Raw genomic sequence first — 27,493 nt, 5'->3', positions numbered from 1 at the left:
TGGGAATGAGTAAAAAATGCAGTATCTTATTTACACTAAGCAATAACTTCTGACATAACATGTTGCATGGGTCACTTCCATATTCATATTCTAAAGCAGAATTTTGGGTCTCTTTTTTCTGTTGGAAAAAGAATAACTTTCCTACCTTTAGGTAGGAGGTTATTCATCATATTATTCAGTCTTCATGTATATGGTGGGGTTAGAGTTTTCACAAATAATAGAAGAGGAAGAAACATTTAAAAGAGCATAAAAGCTTTATTTCACAATGCCTCAACACACAGCTAGCCAGTTTCTACAATTAAAATTAAAACTAAATAGGTACTTCACCTTTATACCCTCAAAGATATGAGAATACGTTTTCTCTCACGAGTGCTAGGGTTCTCTGTAACCAAATAACAAATTCTCTCTTTAGGCTGAAGAGAAGAAAGAGAGACAGAAAGAAGAGATAATTCTGCATAATAATTTATACAGTCTGTTTAGAAAGTACATGAGAAAATTTAAGTGTGAGGCTAGACAAAAAATCCCCTCTTCAGTTACTTCATTATCTAGATCTCTTCATCTGACTGTTGTTTTCTCATCAAAATAATTTCTTTCATTGTGTCTGTATCCCCCAACAGTAGAAAACCAGCCCTCTAAAATGAAAAACTATGTCCTAGAGCTTAAAATTTTGAAAATTCTAGGTGAGAGAGGAAGGAAGGAAAGAAGGAAATAGGAGTAAATCTTCCAGCAGAAATAATTCCAATACATCTGATGTCAGTGACAGTATTAATTCAGCATTTAAAATTTGTTTTCTGTAGTTGGACCACTTCAGGTTTACTTCCTTTAGTGTCCAGTAAACTTTATAATGTTCAAAACTGTTAATAAACTAACTTGAATGGCTTATCATGTTCGATGACAGTAAAATGATTTTCACTGCAGAAAAATATAAATCACTTAATAAAAAAGCCCAAGCATATTATGAGAACACTTGCATGTCAGCAATTTTCAAAGGGTAAACAAGATCTTCCAACAGTTAATCTCAATACCACTAAATATTTTGAATGTAAACAAGTGTTTCTTTCCAGGTTCTTCCCTCAGTTGTTTTATCATCTTGACATGAACAGATCATCAGTGCAATATTTTACACTCTTTAGAGGCTATGAAGCAAACAGATGTATCAGTTAATATATCAATGTATTGACCTTATCAAAATGAAGTATTTTGAAGGTCCTATACACTGTACAGTTTATGTACTATCAATAGAAGTGTTCAATAGCCAGAGAATAGTTAATTATTCTTGAATTTTAGTGGATTTCCTTGGATGAAATATTTTGATGCATTTATTAAATATGTATATGTACACATATACAAATACACATATGTATTAATATATGTGTATATGTATACATAATTATAAATATTATATACAGTCATACATAAAATATATGTTATATATTATATCAAAATATTTTATATTTTACAATATATAATATTTATATATTTATATATTTATATATGTATTAATAGGATCACTAAAACCACACTGAATTTTAAATACTGTTTTCCCCTTCCATAAACCAGGATTATTCATATGGATTTTATAGTTTTAATATATTATTTTCCTGGGGGGTTATTGTTGTTTGAAATCATGTTTTTCCTTTCGATTTATAAATGACTGAACTTCCAACAAAACTGACCTAAGAAAATGCTTTCTAAGCATTACCTAAATTGAAACAAATAGTATCTCAGTACATTTTTCTTGTCTTCTACAAAGGAGATGGAACTATTTACAGTCACTAGTACATAGAATATTATTATTTGTTCCTTTGTAAACAGAAACAGAAGGGCATAGAATAGTAAATGAAACAGAAAGCTAATAAAATGTCTGAATACACCTAAAATATTAGAGGTTTTTCTTTATGGCAAGTATGAAATTAGGAAGATGCATCTGTTAAATCATTAAAATTGGAAAGGACTCTTTATTGCACCACTCAATGCTTATTTCAGAAGTGAATTACAATCCAACAATTTAAAAATTAGCACAGACTGCCATGTTTCAATATTTAACATTAATACTATCAACTTTTTAAAATGAAGTATTATCCTATTTGAAGTAGAAAAAGGTGAGTAAAAATTTTAAAAACAGATCTTTCTGGATGGGTACAGAGAGCTAACTGTCAACAATGGTATTTTTAAAACCTATCATTGTCAGAATTCTAAGAATAAGTTCTTTAAAATGGAGGAGGGTCAAATATATGCAGCACTTTTTCTCCTCTATTAATTGACTACAGCAAAATCAATGTCATTCTGTGAACCGTTATTGTGTGGGTGTGCAGTTGTGAATAAAAGACATCTCAAGGGTGCAAAGGTGAAAAAAAAATCTGTTTACAAAATACAGCTCAGTATAAGATGAAGTGCAACTAAAAGCCCCATGAGTATGAAAATTGACTCCAAAAATTTACTTATGTGACAACGTATGCAATTTAAGGTCTTGTTATGTCTGGAGGGAAAGAAAATCTTCTGACAAGCTCTGGTAATTTTCTTTCAGTCTGTGAAGAGAGGATTCCTTTTGCCTCCATCCATTGAAAAATCAGGTAGCCCTCTGGGCTGTTTTGACCGTAGAAGTTCAGTGTCTTAAAAGTCACAGATTTACAATTCTGATAACTAAGTATCTGTCTAAAAAAAGGAAGGAAAAATCTGTCTTCTGTCAAATAAATTATCAGTGCAAGCAGCAACTAATTTGCACTGGCCTGAGCAGAAGCAGGCACAGCCCTTGTTCAAGTAGCAGACTTCTACAAATGTGACTCAACTGATGCAGTACCTTTATTTCTCTCAGGGAATCTCAAGACCATGAATCTTCTGATAGTAAAAAAACATTTCAGTAAGTGCATAGTAGATGCAAGCTGAGATTAAGATACCTACATCAGTGTGTTTGTAGTTGCACTAGGCATACAACCTATTATAATAAATGGAAATCTAGTCATTGTAGTGCTTTAATTAGTTTTTAAGCATGTACTTAAGACAGGACATAACAGTTGCCTATAAGTGTTTATTCTCCTGTCTTTTACTTTCTGTGCCAGAATGGCATGCTGTCCTGGTTTCTGCTAGGATAGAGTGAATTTTCTTCCTAGTAGCTGTTACAGTGCCATGTTTGGGATTTAGGATGAGAACAGCACACTGACGTTTTAATTGTTGCTGCTCAGGGCTTACCCTGAGTCAAAGAGTTTTCAGCTTCTCATGCTGCTCTGTCAGTGAGGAGGCTGGGAGTGCACAAGAGGTTGAAAGGGAACACAGCCAGGACAGCTAACCCCAGCTGGCCAAAGGAGTGTTTCTTTCATATCATGTGACATCATGCTGAACGATAACACTGAGGGGACTTGGTTGTGGGGTTGGCAGCCACTGCTGGGAGACTGGCAGGGCACTGGCCAGCTGGTGGTGCATTGCTTTGTGCAATCACTAGTTGCTTTGTGCATCACCAGTTTTGTATATTCTTTTAATATTATTATTGTTTTCCCATCCTTTTTCCGCTGTTAAATTGGCTTTATCTCAATTTATGAATTTTACCTTTTTTTCAGCTCTCTCCCATCTCACTGGGAGCGAACAGCTGCCTAGTGTCTAGGAATGCGCTAAACCACACCACGTGGTCTGTAAATTCTAATTTGCCAATACCATGCAGATGCATCTTTTACTCTAGAGCACCTCAACCAATGCCAGCTGGGTCAGCTGTATCACTCTGCAACTCTCATTGGCAGGATTAGCAAGGTGTGGGGAAGGTTCAGTTAACAACGCTTAATTTGACTTGGTGTAATTTTGTAACTTCATTACATACCTGTTTGCAACACCCTGGTTTGCCTGCCCCAATAATCTCTGCACTTCTGCCACTGTTATAAAAATATCTTGGGTACCCTAGGCAATTTCAGAGATATATCAGTGCACATATATTCATGTACGGTGCTTCATAGGTCTCCAACTTTAATGGGTATCTTGATACCTATCGGTGTCTAAACATAAAAATCTCACCTATGTTACAGCTGCTAAGTCTTCTGGCAGTAGTACTGCGTACCGTCTGTTGCAATAGCTTTTGAGATGAGGAATGAATGACAAAATATGTTTAAATTGCTAAATGTTCTGTAAAAAGTGATAAAAGGCAGTGTTCTCCTTCTGGTAACTGTAGGCATGATGTTCTGAGGCAGCTTAGCTATTGTTTTTCACCTGGTTGCCAATTGTTTCAAATTCTTTCTCAAAGCAAAACCAACAAAAAAAAGTAAGAAAAGTCTAACTACATAAATAATTTCTGAATGAAAATACATTTATATTCATATACAAAGTAACTAAAAGAAAAAGAAAATAACAATAGAAAATCAAGCAGAGCAAGAGGAAACTTTTCAACATCTATTTTCTCTACATTGCATCTCACATTCAAAGCTTTCACATTTATCTAACCTCAGCTCTATATAGTTGGCTGTTAAGTATTAAGAAGAGTAACCATTTGCACATTTTTAAACATGAGCATGACAACTAAATTTTATTTTATTCTGAAAACCTCATGGATATATTTCAGCTCTTCATCTATATTTTCCTATAGACAAAAATTCTTAACGGCAGGCAAATGCAGTTTTGCACTCAATTAACATATTTTACATATTTAATACTATTTTCTTCATAGTGGAGGCATTAGTTTGTGTATGGCTTAAACAGAAGCAAATGAACAGGAGAAGGAGTAAAATCAGTTTAGAAATGGATTTCATAAGTGAAATAAATAACAAGTGTAGGGCTGCTATTGAAACCTTCCAGAGCATTAGAGGAGCAGAAAGGTAGAGAAAGAGCAGAAAAGGATGTGGGATCTAAAAAGATAGCAAAGTTACAGATGTTTAAAGTAATGTTTAACTATCATAAATTGAAGTGGTTTTTATTTTTTTTTTCTGAAAGCCCTTTTGGAGTCTGGGTATGCTTGATATAAAGAAGGTTGAAGTTTGTGTATGCCAAGTGTATGAAGTTCATGTAAGAGCACATGCTGTGAGGTTAACTTAACCCCTTCTGTCCATTTAAACAATATCATGGATTCATACATAAGTGACGGAGTGCAAAAAGTAGCCAACAGAAAGCAGCAACCAAAAGGAACTGCAAATGGTGGAGTAAAAAAGCTCAACTAATTTTAGAAACGGCAAAAGAGGATTACCACTGCCAAGAAACATTGAAGCAGCTGCTTCAGGAGGATCCAAAGAAGCTTTTGTTCTACTTCAGCCAACAGTTTCTGACTCAAAGGGAGTTTTAACAAAGGAACAAGAAGAGAGAACAAGACAAAGACCCCTCAGTGCATAGAAAGAAGTGCTGAAACACAGATGACCAGATAAGCAAGAGTAAGTGTGCCTTGGTTATGACACCACAACCTGGGTAGGGAAACATTTTGATTCTCTTCTAATTGACACATATCACTTTGATTATTATCAATGTCTTTTAAATATTGTATAAATCATTATCTTTCATGAATATAAAATGTCTATTAACAGAAAGTAATACACATAACTTTTATTGCTATATACTTATATGAAGCTGAGAGTTTCCCGGTTTCATGTACCTCAGTAGATTTCATTTGTTCTGTATAAGTCAATCTAACAATTTTCAAAGGCCTGAAAAGGCATTTGCCTGTTTGCAAGGTCTTAAACAGAAAATTAGGAAAATATGCTAATTAAACTAAAAGGGTGTTTACAAAAAATTACAAAAATTTTCTAGGTTTTCTGTTGTGGTGTTTTGTTTTTAATTTTGTTTTGTTTGGGTTTTGTCTTTTGTTGTTGTTGGAGTTTTTCATTTTTTTTTTCCTTTTTTTCCTTTTTTTTTTTTATAGGCAACTATATTTTGACTTTGCATTACATTACTTTTAGTCTTCTTTGCAAAGGTCTAGGCCATAGTAGCTACAGATATTACACTGAAATTTGGCCATGTAAGGCTGCCTTACGAAAAAGAATCTTAAAAAAATAGCTTTCATAAACTTAAGAGACCAGAAGGGAATAAGATTGTAATTAGTGTAAATGCCAGGGGTTTGGTAGCAGGGGGGTGAAGGGGTTGCACATGTGCCTTCTGCCCTCAGGCAGCATGGCACTGTCCCATGCTGGACACATCTGGCTCCACAATGGACCCACCACAGGACTCAGCAGATTCCATCAGGAGAATTTGTGGCATCTCTATGAAGATGTATTTAAGATAAGGAAACAAACACTGAAGGAAAGGAACAAGGTCAGAGCATGTGTGCTCCATTCTAGAGTTAGTAAAACCCTCCAGGGACTGAAGCCCATGGATAATCCACACTGGAGCAGGTTCTTTCCCTAAGAGACTGTGGCCCATGGTCAGTGCACAACAAAGCAGAAGGAATGAGTAAGAGGGAAGAAATGGAAAAAGAAAGGAGTAAGAAATGAGGAGTAACAGAAATTAACTCCTACACCTTGACCTGAACCTCCTGCACTGCCCATCACCAGAGACAAAGTGTAACCTGTGGTGGAGTAGACAGAGGAAGGGGAAGAAGTGATCGGAATGAAGTTAAATCTACAAAAGAGGAGAGGAGGGGTGTTTTTTGTATTTCTTTCACTATTCGTTTTTGTTTTCCAAAACCCCAGTCAGTCATTAAATATTTTATAATAAGATGGTTTTACCCAGGAGAGTAGTTGATGACTGATTTTCCACATCTTTATCTCAAACATGAACTTTTTTCACTCTTGTTCTTCTTATTTTCTGTCCTCTTCTATTGTAGTGGCGGAGTGAATGAGTGGCAGTGGGAGGGCTTCACTGTTACTCAGGACTAACCATGACCCAAATATGTTAGCACAAAATGTGTACTTGTGCAAACAAAATCAGCAAGCCAAGGGAGTAATTAGGTGAAAAGGGTATGAAATGCCATGAAGTTACAGAATAAAATTATGAAAGTTCTGAAGTTCAGAATTCGGCGTTTGGCCCCTTCAAAATGTAACAATAGGTTAAAGAAAACTAAACTAGAGGAATCAGTAAGAAATGAGTAATTCTAGGTATAATGGCACTACATAGGAAATACTAAGTTTCAAGGAGGGAACTCAGAAGTTACAGTAATTACTGTGTAATACAGTGATAATACAGGTTATGGAAAGGATTAACAGGCTCCCTCTCAAAAGTGATGCAGAAATAAACTCTTGAAAAGAAAAGAGGCACCTGTACTACGTGGCTTTTTGTAAATCTCTTTTGGATTTTTATCAGGTATTTGGATTTATGAAAACTCATGCCAACACAGCTGTGAAATTAATGTTTGGAAATGGTCTTTATAAGAAGGTTTAAAGCTGTCTCTAACTGAAAAAAAAGTAAGGTTTCAGTTCTTATCACTGAAATATTTTGTGCTATACATTTTTGTTTGTTTTCTAAATATATTAAACAATTTTAATATATCCCATACTTAAAAGTGTTAATGGCAGGATTTGAGTAACCTGATCTAGTGAGCGTTTCCAAGGGGACTTGGAGCTAGATGATCTTTAAGGCCCCTTCCAACCCAAACTGTTTTATGATTCTATGATATTTATTTAATTTCCTCACAGTCTCCCCTTTAGTCTACCACTGACCCAGAAACTACTCCTCCCTATTACCTGACCATGCATTTTTACATTTCTGCTACCAAGGCTATTTTTTATTGATCATACAGGCTTGAGTACATACACTTAGTGCCTTAAAATGCTGAATATTTTTCCTGCTTACATTTCTATTAGAGAGTTGCAGAAGACATTCCCTTCATTTTACATATGGTGGGCTACTGGATCATTTGATAACTTAGTAACATACATTCAACAATTAAAAATTAAATGAGCAAACCAAAACAGTAGTAAAAACCCCATTATGTAATCACTACATTCTCAGGTCGTAAGGAGAAACAGAAGACATACAGCACATTTAAATCTCCTACACCTACCAACTCACAGGTTTTATGTGTCTTGCTTAAAACACATTTTTGAAAGTCTGTTCTCTCTCTCTCTTTCATTACCTATTAGCTCACACTTTCAGCAGGAACGTGTGTATGTGTGCCACCTGAGACATAAGTTGTTCTTTTTTCCTCACGAGTTCAAAATGAACAGCTCAACAATCCAAACTACTTCACTCAAACCACCGAAATAGTTATCACACAGTTTCTCAGTTGTGGGGAAGATTTAATAGAGAAAGTTCCTACTTTCTATTTTTGAACAGTCCTGTAAAACAGAAATTTCCTAGCAAAGAGTGTGATTTATCATATCTGATATGAAAGATATAATGCAAAAACCATGTCAGTGTGTTTCATAAAGAGTTATAGTAGCCCTAGAGCTACAGTAAGAAAGCTTCTTTCATACAAACTCACTGAGAACGCACCTTCCAGAACATCTATGAATCAGGAAGCCCAAATAGAGAGATATAAAATATTTGCTGAAAATGGTAATCAAATATTTTCTGTTCTTGTATAAAATAGACTATCTGAGGCAATGACAGAGTTGTAAAACTATTATCAAAGATAAATTTCATGAAAAAAATAGTCATAGACTTTTATTAGTTAAAATTTTTACATTAGTTAACTAATTTTATCAGATTCTGCAAAACTTTATATAGGTAATCTCTTCCTATTCTATACTTTCTATAACAAATAAAAGAAATTTCTAAACTAAATCCTGATAAGAATGCCATGACTTTTTTTCCTTTAGATAAATGGAAAAAAGCACAAAAACAGAAAAAGGGTTGCTGTCCCCTGAAGATCCATTGGTACACTGTGGATATTGAAAAATATTACTTACAGTATTACCATACACTAATGAAGTTCAGTTTTCATTAGCACTTCATCATTCAAATGACCTTGTTCCAAATGGTGATATCCTCAAGTTAATGCTTCAGATGATTTCACTTACTCAAAATACTGCTTGTTCATAAAAACAGTGGGTAAGAATCTTACAGGTTAATTAAACCTTTAATAGTGCAAACCATTCAGAAATAGGTAGTAAGAGATAATAGTGACTAAATGCTACATTAGCAAATAGAAACTTACTCACTGTTTTACAAACATACTTTATGCAACTATAGAGTCAATTACATGATTTAATTATAAAAACATTATTTCTGTATCTGTTAAACAGTATTTTTCAGAATATTAGGACCTTTTTAAAAGCTAAGTTCTTTCACAGGCTAAAGTAAAGTAGATACCTCCTTATATTTAACTGAATTTAGATACACTAGATAATAAAATACTCATACTCTAACATGCTGTAATTTGATATAGCAGGTTGCACAGCAAACTATACCTTTATAAGGATTTTTTTTTAAGTGGCACTTCCCACTTCCTTTAAAACTTCAGGCACTATTTTTCCTAACAAAAACAGCCACAACAAAAAACGTATTTCTTTAAAAGTACCTTGGTAGTGAGCACTAAATCCACGGTATCGATGATTGCTGTCTGTTACAAAATGTAGTCTGAGCCAGTTTTTGTTGCTGATAACTGGAGGAGGTATATTCATTCCAGACAGCCTGAATCAAAACAAACAAAGTTTGTTATTAAAAGATTTAAAAATTATCAGGAAAACCTTTATATTCAAAATAGTATTCATTGACATACACCCTGTGGGACTTTATATTTATCACTTAATAGAGTTTTAACAAACATGAACAGTCAAAGTTGTCCATTATGCATGATCAAATGGTGGGGTACAAATTGGTGCTAATCCAGAAATCACACAATCATGTTATTGATCAGGTACAGCACTGTCAAGATGAAACTACATGGCACTCAGGCTACAAAGAATTTATGTCTATCCAGGTCGGATAACGGGTGTAGTGGTTTTCTGTGGCTGGGTTTTGGTAGCAGGGGCAGCTACAGAGGTGGCTTTCTGTTAGAAGCTGCTGAAAGCTTCCCCTGTACAGTGGAACCAATGTCAGCTGGCTGCAGGATCAACTTCCTTCCACTGGTCAAGGCCAAGCCAATCAGGAGTAATAGTAACTCCTCTGTGATAACATATTTAAGAGTAGAAGGTTGTGGCACAGAAAGAATTCCAGCCAAGGAAGAGTGGAGTGAGAACATGGGAAAACAACGCAGACACCAAGGTCAGTGCAGAAGAAGGGGCAGGAGGTGCTCCAGGTGCTGGAGCTGAGGCCCCGCAGCCCGTGGTGCAGACCATGGTGGGGCAGCTGTGCCCCTGCAGCCCATGGGGGACCATCGGGGTACAGAGACCCCCCTGCAACCCATCGGAGGAGCCCATGCTGGAGCAGGTGGATGCATGAAGGAGGCTGTGACCCCGTGGGAGGCCCAAGATGGAGTGGGGTCTTGCTGTGGACCTGCAGTCCACGGAGACAGAAGCCCACACTGGAGCAGATTTTTCCTGGATGGGACTCGTGGTCCCTGTGGGGGACCCACATTGGTACAGCTCATCCATAAAGGACTGCAGCCCATGGAGGAGTGACCCACAGGACAGCAGATTGGGAAGAACTGCTGCCCGAGAGGTGGACTCACACTGGGGAGGTCCATCAAGGACTGTCTCCCATGGGAGGGGCCCCACGGGAGCAGGTGAAGGACTCTTCTCTCTGAGCAGCAGCAGAAACAACAATTGACCTCAACCCTCATTCCCTGTCTCCCTGCACCATGGGGGAAGGAGGTCGAACTTGGAAAGAAGGAGGGGTCTGGGAAAGGTGTTTTTAAGATTATTTTAGTTCTCGTTCTTTTGCTCTGATCCTGTTTGTAATAAATTCAATTAATATCCCTACTTTGACTCTATTTTGCCCATGATGGTGATCAGTAAATCTCTCCCAGCTCTTATTTCAGCTCATGAATCCTTAACTGTTTTTTTTTTCCTCTCCTCTGTCTAGTTGCAGAGGGGAGTGAGAGAGCTTTAGTGAGCTGATGTCCAGCCAGGGTCAATCCACTAAATGGGCTAGGCAGAACCTTGCTCTGGGCACCAGGAAAAGGATTGTGCCCTGTGACTTTCATATTCAAGATACAGAAGAAGAGAGTTTAGGTTATGTAGACTACTTTCTGAAACTACAAAGCAGACACCTATTTTTCAAGAAGAAATAACTTTCTACATTCAGGGTATAAAGAAAAAAAGAAATATTCCATCACTTGAGTGAATTTGAAATTAGTTATTAAAAGTACAAGAAGAAAAGAGATTTGTAGTGGACTGAACACAGCTAGAAGCCAAGCACCGCACAGCTGTTCGCTCCCTCCCTTCCCTGCCCCCAACAGCATAAAGGGGAGAGAACAGGCAGAGCAAAAGCAAGAAAACTCCTAGGCTAAAATAAAGACTCTTCAAAAGACAGTTTAATAAATGAAGAGGTGAGAAAAAAAGCACAAAAACCCCAAGTGATGCAAAGGTAATAATTCACCATATTCCACAAGTAGATAATCAAACCAGTCTCCAAGCAATGACTACTTGTCTCTCAGTCCCTCTCCTCATCTTTTATTGCTGACCAGGAAGTTATATGGTATACAAAATATCCTTTTAGTCTATTTATGTTAGTTATTTAGGTTTTGACCCTTCCCAGTATCCTGCCTGTGTCTGGTCTACACACTATGGGGACAGAGGAGGGGAAAAAGAAAGCCTTGATGTTGTGCAAACCCAGCTCAGCAGTAGCCAAAACGTTGTGCTATCAACTCTGCTTTAGTCATAAATCCAAACTACAGCACCATATGGGCTTCTACAAAGAACATTAACTCTGAGTCACTAGACCCAGTATACAAAATTACCCGGTTTCTTTACTGTTTTTTTTTTTTTCTGGTTTTTGTTTGGGGTTTTTTGTGTGTGTTTTTGTTTTGGGGTTTTTGTTTGTTTGTTTGTTTTTGGTTGGGGTTTTTTTAAACATCAGGATATTGCTCCAATTACTATAGTCTTTCATCTTGACCTGTTCATTAAGAATATCTGTATTTAAATTCTGGTTTGTTTGTTTGTTTGTTTGGGTTTTATGTTGTGAGTTTTTTCTTTAAATTTTATTTTTAAATGAGATGTCATGTTAGAAAGAAGGTGAATAAACTATAAAGAAAAAATTCTTCCATCAAGCCAGTAATCCAAGATATATTTCTCACCAAAACCAGAAAGATAAGTCACATCTTCAGGATGTCAACATACTTATCTATGTCCTTCCATTTATTTGTAAACAAAGCTCTTCCTGTATGTTAGAATAAAATACTAGCCAACAAGTATACCATTTTATGTTCAGACATAGAAGATTCCTCTTCTGTGATAAACTATGTTCATAACAAAGCAATGGGTTTTGAAATTTTTTTTTTAAGTGGAAAAAACCCACAAACCTTCCTTAAATGAGTAAATAATAAGCTTGTGTAGGTATTATTTTGTGAGGAAGACTTTTGAAAGAATAACAGTTTGGAGGTAGTGTTCTTTCGATCTTTTCTCAACCACTCTGAAAACAGAATATGTTTAAGACCTGAAAACAGAATATCTATCTGAGAACAGAATATGTTTAAGACTACTTCCCAAATTTCTGAAACTCTTTCCCTCAGGCACTATTATAAATGACAAAATGCTTGACTGTTACCACAGGCTATTAAAACTCCTTCAAATACTTGCAAAAAAAATTTTTTTATACTGTGAAGATACATTAACTAATTCATTTCAGTTGGAGAACACAGAGAATCTAAGTTCTTTAACCTTATGACATTGACTCCAAATCCTACATCCTAGGAAAAAAAAAAAAAGACTCTGAGATTGCAGCATGACGTGAGAAACGGATAAGGACATTCTTGCATTAGTTAGTTAGTATTGTATTAGTATTAGTTCTCATATTAGTGCCTCCTTTTTGCCGTACCCCCTCACCTTGGCCTCACAGAATTACCACACATTTCTCCTTGGGTCTGTTAAAAAACCACTCCAAGGAAAAGTGGTTTCATATTAGTTGGTATTTGAGGTTTGAAAATCTAGATAGTCCGTGCAGTCCTCTGACAGGTTCAAGTCAGTAATACTATCCCTAACACAAAGGATGCAAAAATCAATCAAAAATGCTACTTACAGTCTCTCTTGATTTATTTATTTAAAAAATATATATTGCAAATTAAGAAGTTACAGTACTTATACAGAAACTGAAAATATCAGTTTAATCCTTATTTTAGACAGAGGGGAAGGAATCCAAAAATGTCATTTAGTTCATCACCCTTGATACAAAATGACATGTATAGAGAGGTAGTTTTAATACAAATATATGTATTCATTTATGTGTTCTATCTACCATTCATATTACTAAAGTGCCATTCTGTGAAAGGATTAATGTATTCATCAAGCCAGCAGGAAAATGAAAAGTGTTCTAGTCTGCAAAGGTTAGAGTTGAGGCAGAAAACACAGAAAGGAAATCTCAGCTCTCAAACTCTTCTCCAAGGTTGGACTGAATGACCTTGGAGGTCTCTTTCACCCTTGATGATCCTATGGTTCTAAGATTCTACTCCTTCTTTCTTTGTGTTAAAAAGGGAAAGACCAATTTTTATATCAACAAATTTTTCTACTTGATTTAACATTTTAATATTAAAAAATTCTAATGTTAAATCTGTATTAGAGATATGAAATTGTTACAGTCAGTAAGATTGATAGAAATGTTCATTCTGACAAAACCTGTTTTTCCAGTTTCTGGTACTTTGCTATGTGGCTTCCAGGATCACTCTGGGCCCCCAAACTGCCTGGTTATTCAGCTGCTGGGCTCAGTGGACCTTTTAGTTCTCCTTTTCTCATTTGCTTCCCAGTCAGTATTAAAACTTTTTATACCAAAGCATTAGAAACTTCATAAAATGATATGCAATACTAATATCCAGAATTTAATGAAAAAATAAAAAAGCCCCCAAAACCATTGAATTTCCTTTTCTGGTTAGCTTTACTACATGATGCATGATTCTAGCTAGATGTTAAATTACATTTGCACCTTGTTCTGTACCAATTCAAGTCAGAAGTGCACGATAACCTGTATTCAGCGTTAAGAGGCAGATACCTAAACTTATTGATTAGAAAACATAAAATATTTCTGAATTTTCTCTCTGAATTTCAGCATGAAACACACTTGTCTACCAGCCATAAAGTGGCTTTAGTTGCTACAAATTTCTTGTTACAAATGTAAGAAGTATACTTTAGTTTGATGCTTGTTTTTTGGAAAGTAGAAGTTTAATTAGGTGTCCTTTTTGGTACAGCTATTTCTCTGTACAATAATATTACCTAATGATGCAAAAGAAAATAGCTCTTTTATTTAAATTCTCACCCTGCAACTAATTGTTAGGTGATATACAGGTAACAAGCTGTTACTGGTTACATATTTTAAATTAAACCTGGTACTGGAAGAGCTCTTACTGAACAACTGGATCAAAAATAAGGCTGTAAAACACAGTTCCTAGCACCTATTTTGACTCATATATATTCTACCTATAATGAGGTTTCTCTTTAATAATCACAAAAACATGTGAAAAATAAATTTTAAGTAAGCATATTGTCCAAGGCATGAGAAAATGTCACACTAGACATTTTATTATGATCATAGTAAAAGACTGATTTTGTTTCTAAAATAGCTAATATCTAGTTAAACTTACCTAACAAATCAATTATTTAATAATGCATTTATCATCAACAGCTTTAAGTTATATTTTAGGTGATTCTAACTCAGCACATGCTGAGTTTTAAGTAAATTCACAGTTCTTAAAATTGGATTTTTACAGTTCATGATTTCTGTAGGATTGTTCCCAGAAAGTAGATTTGCACACTGATAAAATTTATTCTGTTTATACAACTGCCCCTTTTCTCCTGTCAATTTATCTTCTCAGCAAATTATAAAGCTGTTCACAATTACCATAATGCATTGGCAGCCCAACCTACTTCTGTGCCAGCTACTATTCCACGCATAGCTATGCTGCATCATCTACAGTATCCTCCTAAAATTCAAAGTAAAACACCATATCTCCCATAAAGGAAATGCAGCTGTTTCATCTTCTTTTATAATTCAAAAGATGTAGCTCTGTCTCAAGCTGCACTGAATCCTGCATAGCAAATTTCAGTCAACAGAGAGCAGGCTTCCCTTCTGCATGCTGTCTTTCACAAACTCTTAAATATGTTCATGGAAAACCTTGTTTTAAACCAGGGATTTAAAGTATCTCACCACTGTGTATAGTCAACAGCATTTACTGTTATTTGCTTAAAAAAAGAAGCGCTTACTGAAATAATGAACCTGTGTTGCTAATCAAGGGATTAGTAGAAATGTTAGACTGTGCATGTAGGTGTGTCAGTAAAGTTCCCATCTATGCATTTTATTTGCTTGTGGGTAAATCACAGTTTACAGGAGAAATAAGACACTAACACTTCTGAAAATCAAAATTTCATTCTTCTAGCACTTCATTACAAGAGCGTGGCTCCATCCCACTCCTTTATGCACTAATCAGCTAATAATTAAAAAAAAAAAATCACTGCTTTAGGCTAACCATCCAGTGAAGTCAATTAGTATTTTATTTGCCCTCAAAATTCTAACATATAACTCCTACTTTATGTTGCAAGGGGGTAGGGTTTTTTGGGGTTTTTTTCAATAGCTTAGTGCACATTCTCTGTTTTTTCAGAGGAGGAATACTATAAACTTACTTGGACATTTGAAATGTACACTGTCAGCTAGCTATAATCATCAGAAGAGGTTCAAAAATTCCTATCTTGTTCATGTACCAAGCTAGCTATAATTACTAAAAATCATCCAAAACCATAGTTCTACAAACAAATTGTCACTGATTGTCACAATTGTCAATACACTGATTATTATCAAGTAACAAGCAGACAAGCCATGCTAATAAAAGCCTTAATTTAGGCATTCAGTGTGTCCAAAAATATTCCTAACAGAAAAAAAGTTTGGGGTTTGTTCCAAAATATACAGCAAAGTTTTTCTCCCAAAACTTTTAATTAAGCATATGATTCCTATATTTCCTCATGTGCCAGGGGATTCACAGAAATGGAATTAATCAAAAAAAGAATTGGAGGTTGATACCACATCTAAAAGCAGTGTTGAAACCCATTCTAATACTACCAAAGCTAAGACTTTCATCTTAGCATGATTGGGTGCACACATAGATCTCATCACTCATAAATATGCACTAAAAAACCTAAGTGCTTGTTTTGATGCAAAGTGCAGCTATGTGGGTTCTTTCTCATTGGTGTTACTTGTCTGTTGAAATAAAACTACTGTATAAAAAGCTTTGATTGAAAAAGGGCAAAGCATCGCATATTTTGATAAGGCCTATTGAGTATTGTCCATGTACATGTACATGCTAGTGGGGCTTAATACTTAATACTTACACAGTATAATACACTAGAAAAGACAGCAGCCACCTGCCTCTTGAAAGATGTACCCAATAGAAAAACATCTGATCAATTACCTGTCTGGTTTGGTTAAATTTTACTTAAATTTGTCAGTATTTGTATTAAACACAAATTTGAAGTATCAACCACTCACAGCTTTTTGTGTTTCCTATACTTGCATGCAACATATAATGTTGTGTGTGTATATATATATATGTATATATATATAATGTATACTCTTTAGAAAAGATTTCTAGCATCTTTTCCTTTGTTCCCCATGACTATCCCCATAAAATAACTCTTTGAGTAAGCTTCATAATAAACATCTTTTGGAAAAGTATCCACCCCACAATGTAGATTTAATGATACAAGATTCAAACTCAGTTTTATTAAAACCCTCTCAGGGTGAGAATTTAAATAAAAGAGCTATTTTCTTTTGCATCATTAGGTAATATTATTATACAGAGAAATAGCTGTACCAAGAAGGACACCTAATTAAACTTCTACCTTCCAAAAAACAAGCATCAAACTAAAGTATAGTTCTTACATTTGTAACAAGAAATTTGTAGCAACTAAAGCTACTTTATGGCTGGTAGAAAAGTGTGTTTCATGCTAAAATTCAGAGAGAAAATTCAGAAATATTCAAAATTTAGAAATATTTTAAAAATACAGATCTGTTTAGAAACATCCCTTTGCACACTAGAGAAGCAAAGCTGAAAACAACTGAATATTTAAAACATTGTTTGATTTGAAAGATCCTGAAGGATTCAATGATTAAGTCAGCATATCTCTCCTGTTCCATCAATCCACTTTGTAGGATGTTTACATTGAATTTCAGACACTAACCTAAACATCATAACTTTGGTAAAGTGCTAAAAATGTAAGGTGTTTTTTTTTATGGCTAGGCCTATCAATATTTTTTATGTTTCCAATTCCAGTGATTATATTAATGGATTTAATGGCAGTCATAATAGATGTGAATGTCTGTTGCATGACAACTTTGGGTACTGGCCTTTTTTTTCCTGGAAATATTCTATCCAAATTATATTAAATTATTTCAGATCAAGGACACTGTGACACATATTGTCAAAAAGCAAAAAAAAAAAAAAATCCCCAACCTCTTCTACCTTTTACAAAATCTATTGCTGTCTAAACTGAGAACTCAAGGTTTTAATTTTGTTGAAGATATGAAATAAATGTTAAATCCTAATAGGCATTTTCAGTTGTCTTTGGGTAACAGCATAGGTCAACAAGATGGATTATTGCCTGTAAATTTTGCTTCTGTGAAAGTATTTCTAACATAGATATTCAAGTAATATAAAAGTATTTTAAGAGCTGTGAATTTCCTAGAATTTTAATTGCAGCTTACATTTATGCAGCATTAACATATATAACATTGGTCTATCTGTATTACAGAAAAAGACTTAATGTCTCTGCGACAGAAGCTATAGAACTTTTATTTAAGTTGAAGTTTTCATTTAATTGTATGTGTGACACCAAAGCTGCAGACGGTTATCAGGGCTGCTCCTGTGTGTGCATCCAGTACACTCGAGCAATTAATTCCCTGGATGATTGAGGAATTGACCATCTAGTGAAATAACAGACTGGCTTCAGAAAAGAGACTAAAAGTAATTACAATATCAAAATAAGCAAAGTTTCCCAGTTAAGTCTTCAAATGGAGAAAACAAGAAATGACATGGGAAGATTAACTCAATTCCCTTCCTGTTTTGTTTTCTTTATTCATATGCTTTTCGTGTTTCCAAGTTAATCTTCTGCAATGACAAAGTTCAATGTCCAGTCATAAGGAAAGACAGAACACATTCTTCCAAGGAGAAAGTAAACAGTACTAATTCAGTCTTGAAAGACGAAAGAAGGTAAAGTCTTCTCTCCCTAAAACTAGCTCTTTCTCAAAGGTAAATATGCAGTAGAAAAGTAAAGAAAAAAATGTCCAAAAGAAAATGCTTTAAAATACAATGCTCTACTAAAAGCTTGAGGATAATATATAACCTAAGTTTAAAGTGGTTACAATGGCAGAGGTTAGTAAAAGACCTAATTCCTATGGTTAGTTCCTGTAATATTGTCTATAGTGGGACTGAGCATTCTATGTTTCTCAGAATCAGGACATTCACAAGTTTGAAGATAGGTGTAGCCTTGATTGTCTTTTCCATATGTCAGAACCCCAGCAGTAAATTACTACTCTTCAAATTTAGCCTCATGAGCTATTTAGAACTAAACCAGGAGTTTAGGTAGAAACTCCACTGCAATCACTTATTTCTGATTTATAAAACAAATAAAAACTTGAATAAGCCAATGTTTGGGAAAAAGAGGAAAAAAAGTTCTACATTATGTAACCTTGAAAAAAACACTGTTCTGTAAATTATTTTAGCAATCTATTGATTAATTTTAGAGTTATTCATCTAGAGGGATAAAAATAATTCACCCTATGACTTTTTGTCAAGTACATTACGGTGTCTGAAAGATCCAAAAAAAGTCTTTGTTTTAAAAATGTCAGTGTTGAAATATATGAAAGCCTTGTCATGCCTTTGCAATGTCGGAAAAAGTTCAATTTTGGAGTCAAGTTGCTGTCATATAAAGCAAGTCTATGAGAAGCCTCTGTATGATTATTAAGGCCAGAATAAAGGTCCAGTTGATGATTAATGAAAGTTTTCAGTACTCTGGATGTGAAATTTTGAAAAGTGCCAAGATTAAGAAATGCTTTTTAACTTCGAAAGTAGATTGCAGCTTATAAAGTCAGTTGTTCATATGTCAAAGATTTTCCACTTAAGCTCTTGACTTGGTAGAATAATGAAGTATGATGAAAGGTAAAAGGAACCTTCCAAACACACATACTGTGAATTGTTAGCCTATGATACAAGTAATCTGGTCTTTGTGACAAAAGTAAATAACACTGGTAGACAGTGTTGCTGTCCTGATTGCCTGCAGGACTAGCATAAGCTGCTGATTTTCATATAGATGTCAGGGTCTTGTGAAAGGAGTCATTATTCATACCTGTGATGCAAATACTTCATATGCAAACTTGACCTTGCACTTAAAACCCAAACTCCCTGAGCAGATCATAGAAACAATATAAATACATACCAACTTAGCTGGGTTGTACATGATGGTTAATGTGTGAGGCTTTCTACCACATAAGCTGTGGCAACTTGAACAGTTCCTTGGTTTAACTGTTGAGACCAATATGGTCAGGGCAATCAGCCAGGAGCAGAGGCAGAACTGAGAAGATATAGGTCCAGCTACTCCAGGCTTTGCAGGTAAGGCATCCCCCAAAGGCACTCACCCTCAGGGCCCAGAGGCTAGGATATCACGGGCACCAAGATCTGTCCCAGGATTTTTTTTCCCTGCACATGCTAAAACAAATCTGCCTGTCTCTTTCAAGAATCCCAAGGCTGAGAACCCTGGACAGGTATAAAGATGAATGTGATTATCTGAGTGTTTTCCCACATTTCATCCCTCTACTTTTACTGTTACTCTAAACAAAACTAAATTGAATTCAACTTGTGCATGACCAATTCCTTCTTTGAGGCAATAGTCAAACTGAATAACTGGGACCATTATCTATCTGTGAGAGGCTTATATAGTTTACCTCTCTTAAAATGCTGCCATAATCTTATTATTTCAGAACTGGTTGTTCTCTTTTCAAATCTATGTAATAAATTGTTATACTTACAAATACTGCCTGAAAGGGGGAAGGAAGCTTGTTCTTGAGTCTTTCTGGTAAATGTTAATAAATGAACCAAACGAAAAAACCACAAAAACATCAATTGTACTCCAATTGTCAATAGATCATATATGCAATACTAATGCATAACTTGTTAAACACAAAACATTACTAGGATAGAAGAGAATAGTCCCATATATGGTGTCAAAACTTACTATTACTCCAATTAATGCTGTAACAGACCAATAATCTAAATATTGAAAGTCTCATTAATACTACTTGTAACTACTTTAATTAAAGAAATGTTTCTAATATCTATCCCTTTTCTCCAGTGTTATGCTGAAATTTTCAGTGTCCCTCTGTGTTCTGAGATCTTCATTCTTTTCCAAATAAAAAGAGAAGTTTATTGTGAGTCATTCTGCCCTCACTACATTCTTTTGGGACCCCACGTGGAGTACTGCAACTAGCTCTGGCATTCCCAGCAAAGAAGGACATAGACCCATTGGAGCAAGTACAGAGGGGGGCCACTAAGATGATTAGGGGGATGAAGCACCTGTCCTATAAGCAAGGGCTGAGAGAATTAGGATTGTTCATCATGGAGAAGGGAAGACTCCAGGGTGACTTAACTGTGACCTTTCAGTTCCTGAAGGAAGCCTACAAAAAAGGTTGAAAAGGACTTTTTCAAGGGCATGCAGTGATAGGACAAGAATAGTTAAAATAGTTAAAATAGCTTAAAACTAAAAGAGAGTGCGTATAGATTGGATATTAGGAAGACATTATTTACTGTGAGGAAAGTGAGCCACAGGACCATACTGACCAGAGAAATTGTAGATGCCCTGTCCCTGGGAGTGTTCAAGGCCAGTGCTGAGCAATCTGGTCTAGTGGAAGGTGTCCCTGTTCACAGCAGAGGGCTTGGAACCAGACTATCTTTAAAGTCCCTTTTAAGCCAAACCATTCTATGATTCTATGAGCAGTAACCTGAAATCATCATGACACAACTCTCCTTTCTCAATATTGAATAATCTTTGGGCAATTTTTTTGTTCCCTAAACAGAACCTTCTGTTTTTCTCTTTGGTTCCCAGCCTTCTCCAGCCCCACTTAATACAGAGGGCCAATATGTGTTACACAGCACCAGCCTAGGGTCATCAAACCCTGTGTATACATGATAGTCACATAGTCTTGACCTACTTGACCAGTAGACAGTTGTCAGAGCTCAAAGACAAGCCAAAAATAGCCCAGGCCACGACACATCAGAAGAGTCAATCCAGCTGTCAGATTAATAAAAGGCCTACAGCCACTTCCCAATAGTAAGGCAAAAGTCATATTTACTGAGTTATCAGTTGCTCTCAGTATGATCAGATTCACATTAAAGAAACTTGGAGGCACTACAAATAGGAAGCAAAGACTACTACTTCATGAAGTTAACTCTCATTTAATTTCTCTCCCTAATCCTTAGTACTTCATGTTAACTACAGTAGTTAAAATGAAAATCACATAAAAGTATGCAGTATTCAAACTGGTAAAAGACTAATTATATTTTCTGCAGAGCATGAAGGGAAACTGGTATTCTACTCTGGATGGAGATAAAGTTTAAAATATAAGTTAAATTACTCCCACTCTGCAGCAAAATCAAGAACCCCATGGGTCTTATTAGAAAGAGTACTTTTAGAATCTAGTTTTCCTGAGTATCTGCCACTCTAGTTACTCATAGTTAGATATTACATCGAAATGCAAATATATCTTAAAAAGAGTTGTTCCTTAAAATTAGAACAAAAATTCAAAATGCTCTTATGTTAAGTCTGAGTCAGTTATATTATTCCGTCTTTTTTAGTTGTGATAATGACACAGAGGACCTGAAATGCCTTTAAAGAACAACTCATCAATACAAAGAGGAAAAACATTAAACAGTTTGAATCAAACTACAGGTGATCTTTTTCTAAATCTTCACCTCTTCTTATGTCTTATTTTTTCCCTTTGAAAATGTATCAAGGTAGATTCTAAAATCTGTCAGAAAAGGCTCCTCTTATTGCATAATTTAAATAAATTCTTGTCAAGAAATCCATGCAGATTACTAACAAAACCACTCACCTTAGTTTCCACCTTATATTTTTTGTAAATTAATGTTTTGTTCAGCTACATATTGTGCAAGAACTTAGTTTTGTATCTTAAACATCTGGACTCCTTCTAATTCTACTGAATTTATTGTATAAGACATTTACATTTTAAAATTGATTATATTTGTCTGTAGTGACTTCTGCAATATATCTGTAAGCAAATAAATTTCTTAATAATTCTACAGAACTTCCATTTCAAAGTGCTTGACAAATATTGAGAGGTTGTAGCATTCTTTATATAATAATAACAATAGTTAAAAAAAAATCCACCTCATAAAGAGACAATACATTGTTCTTCACCACAAAATGTAAGACAAAATCAGAAACTGCCTGGGCTGTAAGGGTATCATGTTGACCCTGACTAACCCTGCCTGAGGACTCTCTTAAGCCTCTGCCCTTGGTCCCAGGAATCCCATTCCAGCTATACTTAAAGGCGGTTCCAGCTCTGTCCTTTATCGTCTCTGTGTGACTGGAAGGACCCTGGACCTGGTTTATCACTTGCCACATTGGGGACTGTCAATTGACTTTGTTGTCTAAGTCCCTGGCTGTGACTCCTGTGTTCAGCCCTGCACATCATCCTGTGTTGCAGGACTGCACATCATCAGTAAGCGTATAGCAAGAGTGGCCTGTGTGGAGTCTCTTTGGCTCCCCATTTTCCCCTCCTTGTTCCTGCTGCTCCTAGACAGAAATAGAGTTCAAATCTCTGCTGTAATTATTAGAACTGCACTAGTTTTCTATGATAATTTATCTCATTTAAACACTATGAATTTGCTTTTGTTCTGTGTACTTGATCATACTTCTCTTAACTGCATTTGTAACATTCATATTCAAATGTTCTCTGACTGCAATTAGGGAAACATTTCTTATACTTTTTTGTATGGAGTATTTTTAAGATGTTATGATAAAATTGAGATGTGGCTATCATATACCTTCATCACTTTTACTTCATAGACATATAACCAACAGAATATCTTTAAAACTAAAGATTAAAGCTTTGAACAATCTGAGTAATAAGGGACAGGACAGCTCACATTTAGCTTTATTAGATAAGAGTTAAAAAGGGAGAAGAGGATTGGACAAGTAGTATCAGCACTCATGTAAAACATCCCATTTTGAAAGAAATTACTTTTACACTTTACAAAGAGATTTTAGACTCTAATTCCCAGTTTGAGGGGTCATAAAAACCTACAAAGTGAGATGTTAAGAACACATGATGTTTCTGTTTATATGAAGTAACTTTAATGTATTTTCTTCTGGAGATGCTGTTTGTTTGCTTTTCTTTTCTTGTTTTTGAAGATTAACGCCTCCTAAAAAAAAAATAAATCTCAGAACATTTTATTTCTTTGTCACAGAGAGCTGCATGAGTGGCCTCTGCAAGAAGAGATCAGGGCTTGCCCTGTGCCAGACACAGCTCCAGTCAGCTCCACAATGAACTCACTGAAGGATACAGCTGAGCCCATTGCCCGAGCTGCTGTCACTTTTGTGAAAATGTATTTAAGAAAGGGTAAAAAGTACACAGTCAATCATAATGAGGAAAAAAGTATGTGAGGAGCTAATCCTGTAAGCTCCAAGGTCATAGAAGGAGGAGGGTTAGGAGGTGTTCCAGCTATTCCCATGAAGTCCATGGAGAGTACCACACTGAAGGAGGCTCTCCTAACATAAACCATGGCACTTGGAGGATTCTGTTGCGTTTGAGTGGCAAAGTTTTGGTAGGAGGTGTGACTACAGGACTGGCTTCTGTGAGAAACTGCTGGAAGCTTGCCCTATGTCCAACAAAGCACATGCGAGCTGGCTCCAAGATGGATCCACTGCTGGCCAAGGATGAGCCCATCAGTGACAGCTGTAGCACCTCTAGGATAATATATTTAGAAAGGGGGAAAACTGCTGCATAACTGCAGCCAGAAGACAGGAGTGAGAATATGTGAGAGAAACAGCTGTGCAGAAGCAAGGGCACTGAAGGAGGGAGAGGAAGTGCTCTGGATGCTTCAAAAGATGCCTCACCCCAGAACTGATGTGCCAGCTTTTCCTAATGTATCAAATTTAGAAGACAAGGAATGTAAAAAACACAGAAGATTTCTTTCTCTAAAAACCAGCAGCTGAAGTCAATGTTGACTGCATACTAAGTGTATTTTTCACCCTGTTTTTGCAAACTATGGTGAATGACTATTAAAATAGATTAAAAAAAATTAAATGAGATAGTTGGGGTTTTTTATTAATTTTAAGAGAAGACTGGAGAAGACTGGTGTGTATTTGTTTGTTTGTTTGTTTTTTAATTAGCACAGAAGACCAAATGAAACGCATAAGACTGACATTTACAGGAGGAGGCACTAGATTATTCACTAGTGGTTGCTGGCACTAAACCCTGCATCTATGAAACACATGTTGAATCTTAAAAAAAATTAAAAGAGTTGCTTTTCACATCCCAAACAATGCCTTTATTACTGACTCCAGAGATTAGTGACTGAAATTATCTCTTCTGTGCTTTACTGAGAACCAGTGTCCTCTTCAGTTCTGGGTAGATTACTGGCATATTTAGGCCCTTTGTGCCACATAACTGGCAGGCGTTAATACATTCTTGTGTTTCAAAGTGAAACAACGTTCATAATCATGAACACAGAAGCACGAATAATTGCCCTGAGCATAGATTCCTATTGTTGCAGCTGTACTGCTTCCAATTCTAGACCTAGATTGGTATGACACTGAACTGAACTACTTGTAGATATTCATGAACCAATGTGTGTAAAGAAAATCTGGGCCAAACTCCTCTGACTTACAAGAGATCATGTTGAAAAGGATTCACCAAACTGTAGTATTAATATACTATTGATCATTGAGTTTACATATGCTAAGATATCCAGAAAAACAGAGACATATTTTTCAGTGTGTTTAACATTTTTTTCAGAAAAACAGGTATTATAAAAACAATTTTAAAAAGCAACATTTGTGGCAAATCTTATGGGAAATGAAACAAGGAATTTTTGTTTCTTAATTTGAAGTATAAGCATGTACACATGTAAAAATTCCCTTGTTAATTTAAATTCTTCATACACAGGTGTGCTTAAAGTCACAATCTATGTCATTATTTTCTTTCTAAAACTAAGTGCTGCTCTCAGAGATGAGCATACGCTTTGGGGCACCACTGCACGGATCTGACTGCTAGCTACCTGCTGTTTCCAGGAAATCAGACTGTGAACTAGTGATCCATGTCACAGCATTTTAACCACTCCATGATTTGGAACCACGTCTCTAAACTGAACATTTGTAGGTTAATTTGTCCAACAGAACACATCACTGTCCCTGTTAACACATGCCATATTGAAGATTTAAACAGCAGTAAATGTCAAAAAACCCAATACAACAATAAATTATGAACTAAGAAGAATGTATCAGATTCTCCTGAATACTATAGCATCCACCAGTCTATTTTTAATTGCAGATTATTAATATTATTTAAAATAACAAAAGGTGATAATTGGAAATATTTCAAATTGATTTTCCTAGATCAGTCTGTGTTACTTATAGAACTCCTTGGATTCAAAAGTCTTCAATTTACATCTGTTAAAAACATAAAAACCATTTTAAATAAATGTCTGTGTCTTGGAATGTAAAAGTAATATTTTTATTGCGATATAAGCAAATAAAATTTGTTCTTAATTCTAAGCAATTTTCCTCTCCCTCTCCCCCCAAAAATGAACAAAGTAGGCCTGCTTAATAATGCTGGTTTTTATAAGGAACACAAAATATTTACTAAAGTACTTATTTATAATAAAATTAATATAATTGTTTAGTATATTGACTAATCTACATAAAAGCTTTTCTAGAGAACTAAAACAAATTTTAGAAGATTTATGAATAGTCTGTGTTTTTAGAATGAAATAGCTTATACTCAAGGAAAATCTGGTGCCCCAGTTGAACAACCAGCTCATTATGCAGATTTTCCAGACTAGAGCAGACAGTAAGTAAACATCCCTTAGAATAATAATTTTTACTTTCTTTACCATATAAATAAAGTATTACTGCGAAAATGTAAGTTGTATTTCACCAAAAGAATTTTACCTTTGTTCATGAAATTTGACTGGAGAGTGATATAATCTAAATTATGCAGTAAAAAGCCAACAGTACTAGTTTGAAAATATCTTGTATCAGAGCCTATTATCTATTAAATTCTTACATGATGCCTTTGACTGATATTAGTGATAATGAGATAATGTTATCTGAGCACTCTGAGAGACCATTATCCTGATATATCTGAGTTGAAAAGTTTGCAAATACTCAGATCTAATAACTGATGAAAGATAGTAGGTCACTAACCCACTTGCTATCTGCAACTTATGAAGGTTGTGTGCCTGCATAAATTAAGGGCAAATAATATAATAGCAATTTACTTTTGCACAAACAAAAACTAGTGCACAGAAGGACTACTGTTTACCAATTTTTCTTATGGCTATTTACTGTTTTGTGTTTTCTTGATGTATTTGCTGGACACTAGTCCTCTTTCTGGGTTTATTTGATTTACTCATTATTTGATAGGCCTTTGTCTTCTTCACTAAGTCTACAGCATTTTGTACTTGTCGGAAGTAAATTTTACATTGTTCAAATTCATTTTGATTAATCAGCATCATTCTGAAGTATATTTCTGTTCTTTAGTGAGCTTGCAACCCCCCACAGTTCGGTGTCATTAATGATATTTATGTATAATTCTTCTTCCACCATCCAAGATACTGCATAAATATTTCATATTACCAGGTCTAGACCTAAACCATCTAAGATGCAAAATATGACTTACAGAGACTAACCAGTCACTATTCTTGTGTGTTTTTTCCAAATTAAATATACCACATATTTAGAGACAACACTGAGTGTTTTCTCCACTGGTAATTAAAAAATGGTTAGTAAAAATAATTAGATTTTGCAGTAAGTAATTTTTCATCCCTTACTCCATTATTTTTTCCAGGGTTCAGAGCTAACTGTCTGTGTTACAGTTTCTCAGGTGTTCCTATCCTTTTGCTCTCCTTTATTTACTTTGGATTGAGGACCCAATTTTTCTTGTTTTTCTTTTTACTTTTAATGTATTTTAAAACTCTCTCTATAACTGTCTTTTATATCCTTTGGTAGTTGTAATTCAGCAACTGTAATAACCTTTCATACTGTATTCTTACAGCTTCTTATTATTTTAGGCCTTTATTCATTAGTCATGTGGTTCTTTTCTCGCCCTTTGCAAAATTCCTTTTTTCTCTGTACATCTTTATGACTGCATCAGGAGCTTTAAGGGTCTCTTATTATGATTTATATATTTCTCTTGGATTGGGATAGTCTTTTATTATGTACTTGATATATTCACTTCCATTTACTGTCAGATCTCCTGCAGATTATATTAACCCTACTCTTTGTTGAATTTATTTTGGTGAGTTTATTAATGTTTATTGTCCTTTTCCTTAGTAGTGATATCT

General features: G+C 35.2%; 1 protein-coding gene across 5 annotated transcripts in view; it reads right to left on the bottom strand.

Moving 5' to 3' along the window:
- CSMD3 (CUB and Sushi multiple domains 3) overlaps window positions 1-27,493 on the bottom strand; it is a 605,611-nt gene that overhangs the window by 377,302 nt on the left and 200,816 nt on the right. For all 5 annotated transcript variants that reach the window (XM_050305446.1, XM_050305454.1, XM_050305462.1 and 2 more), the window contains exon 6: window positions 9,359-9,471. In XM_050305446.1, the coding sequence (XP_050161403.1) occupies window positions 9,359-9,471 (113 nt within the window). The remainder of the gene's footprint in view (window positions 1-9,358; window positions 9,472-27,493) is intronic.

Source organism: Myiozetetes cayanensis, unplaced genomic scaffold (assembly GCF_022539395.1).
Source record: "Myiozetetes cayanensis isolate MyiCay16 unplaced genomic scaffold, myiCay2020 scf1, whole genome shotgun sequence".
NCBI classification, from domain to species: Eukaryota; Metazoa; Chordata; class Aves; order Passeriformes; family Tyrannidae; genus Myiozetetes; species Myiozetetes cayanensis.
Note: the sequence above shows the minus strand (reverse complement) of the source record. Positions and strands in the feature narration are given on the sequence as shown.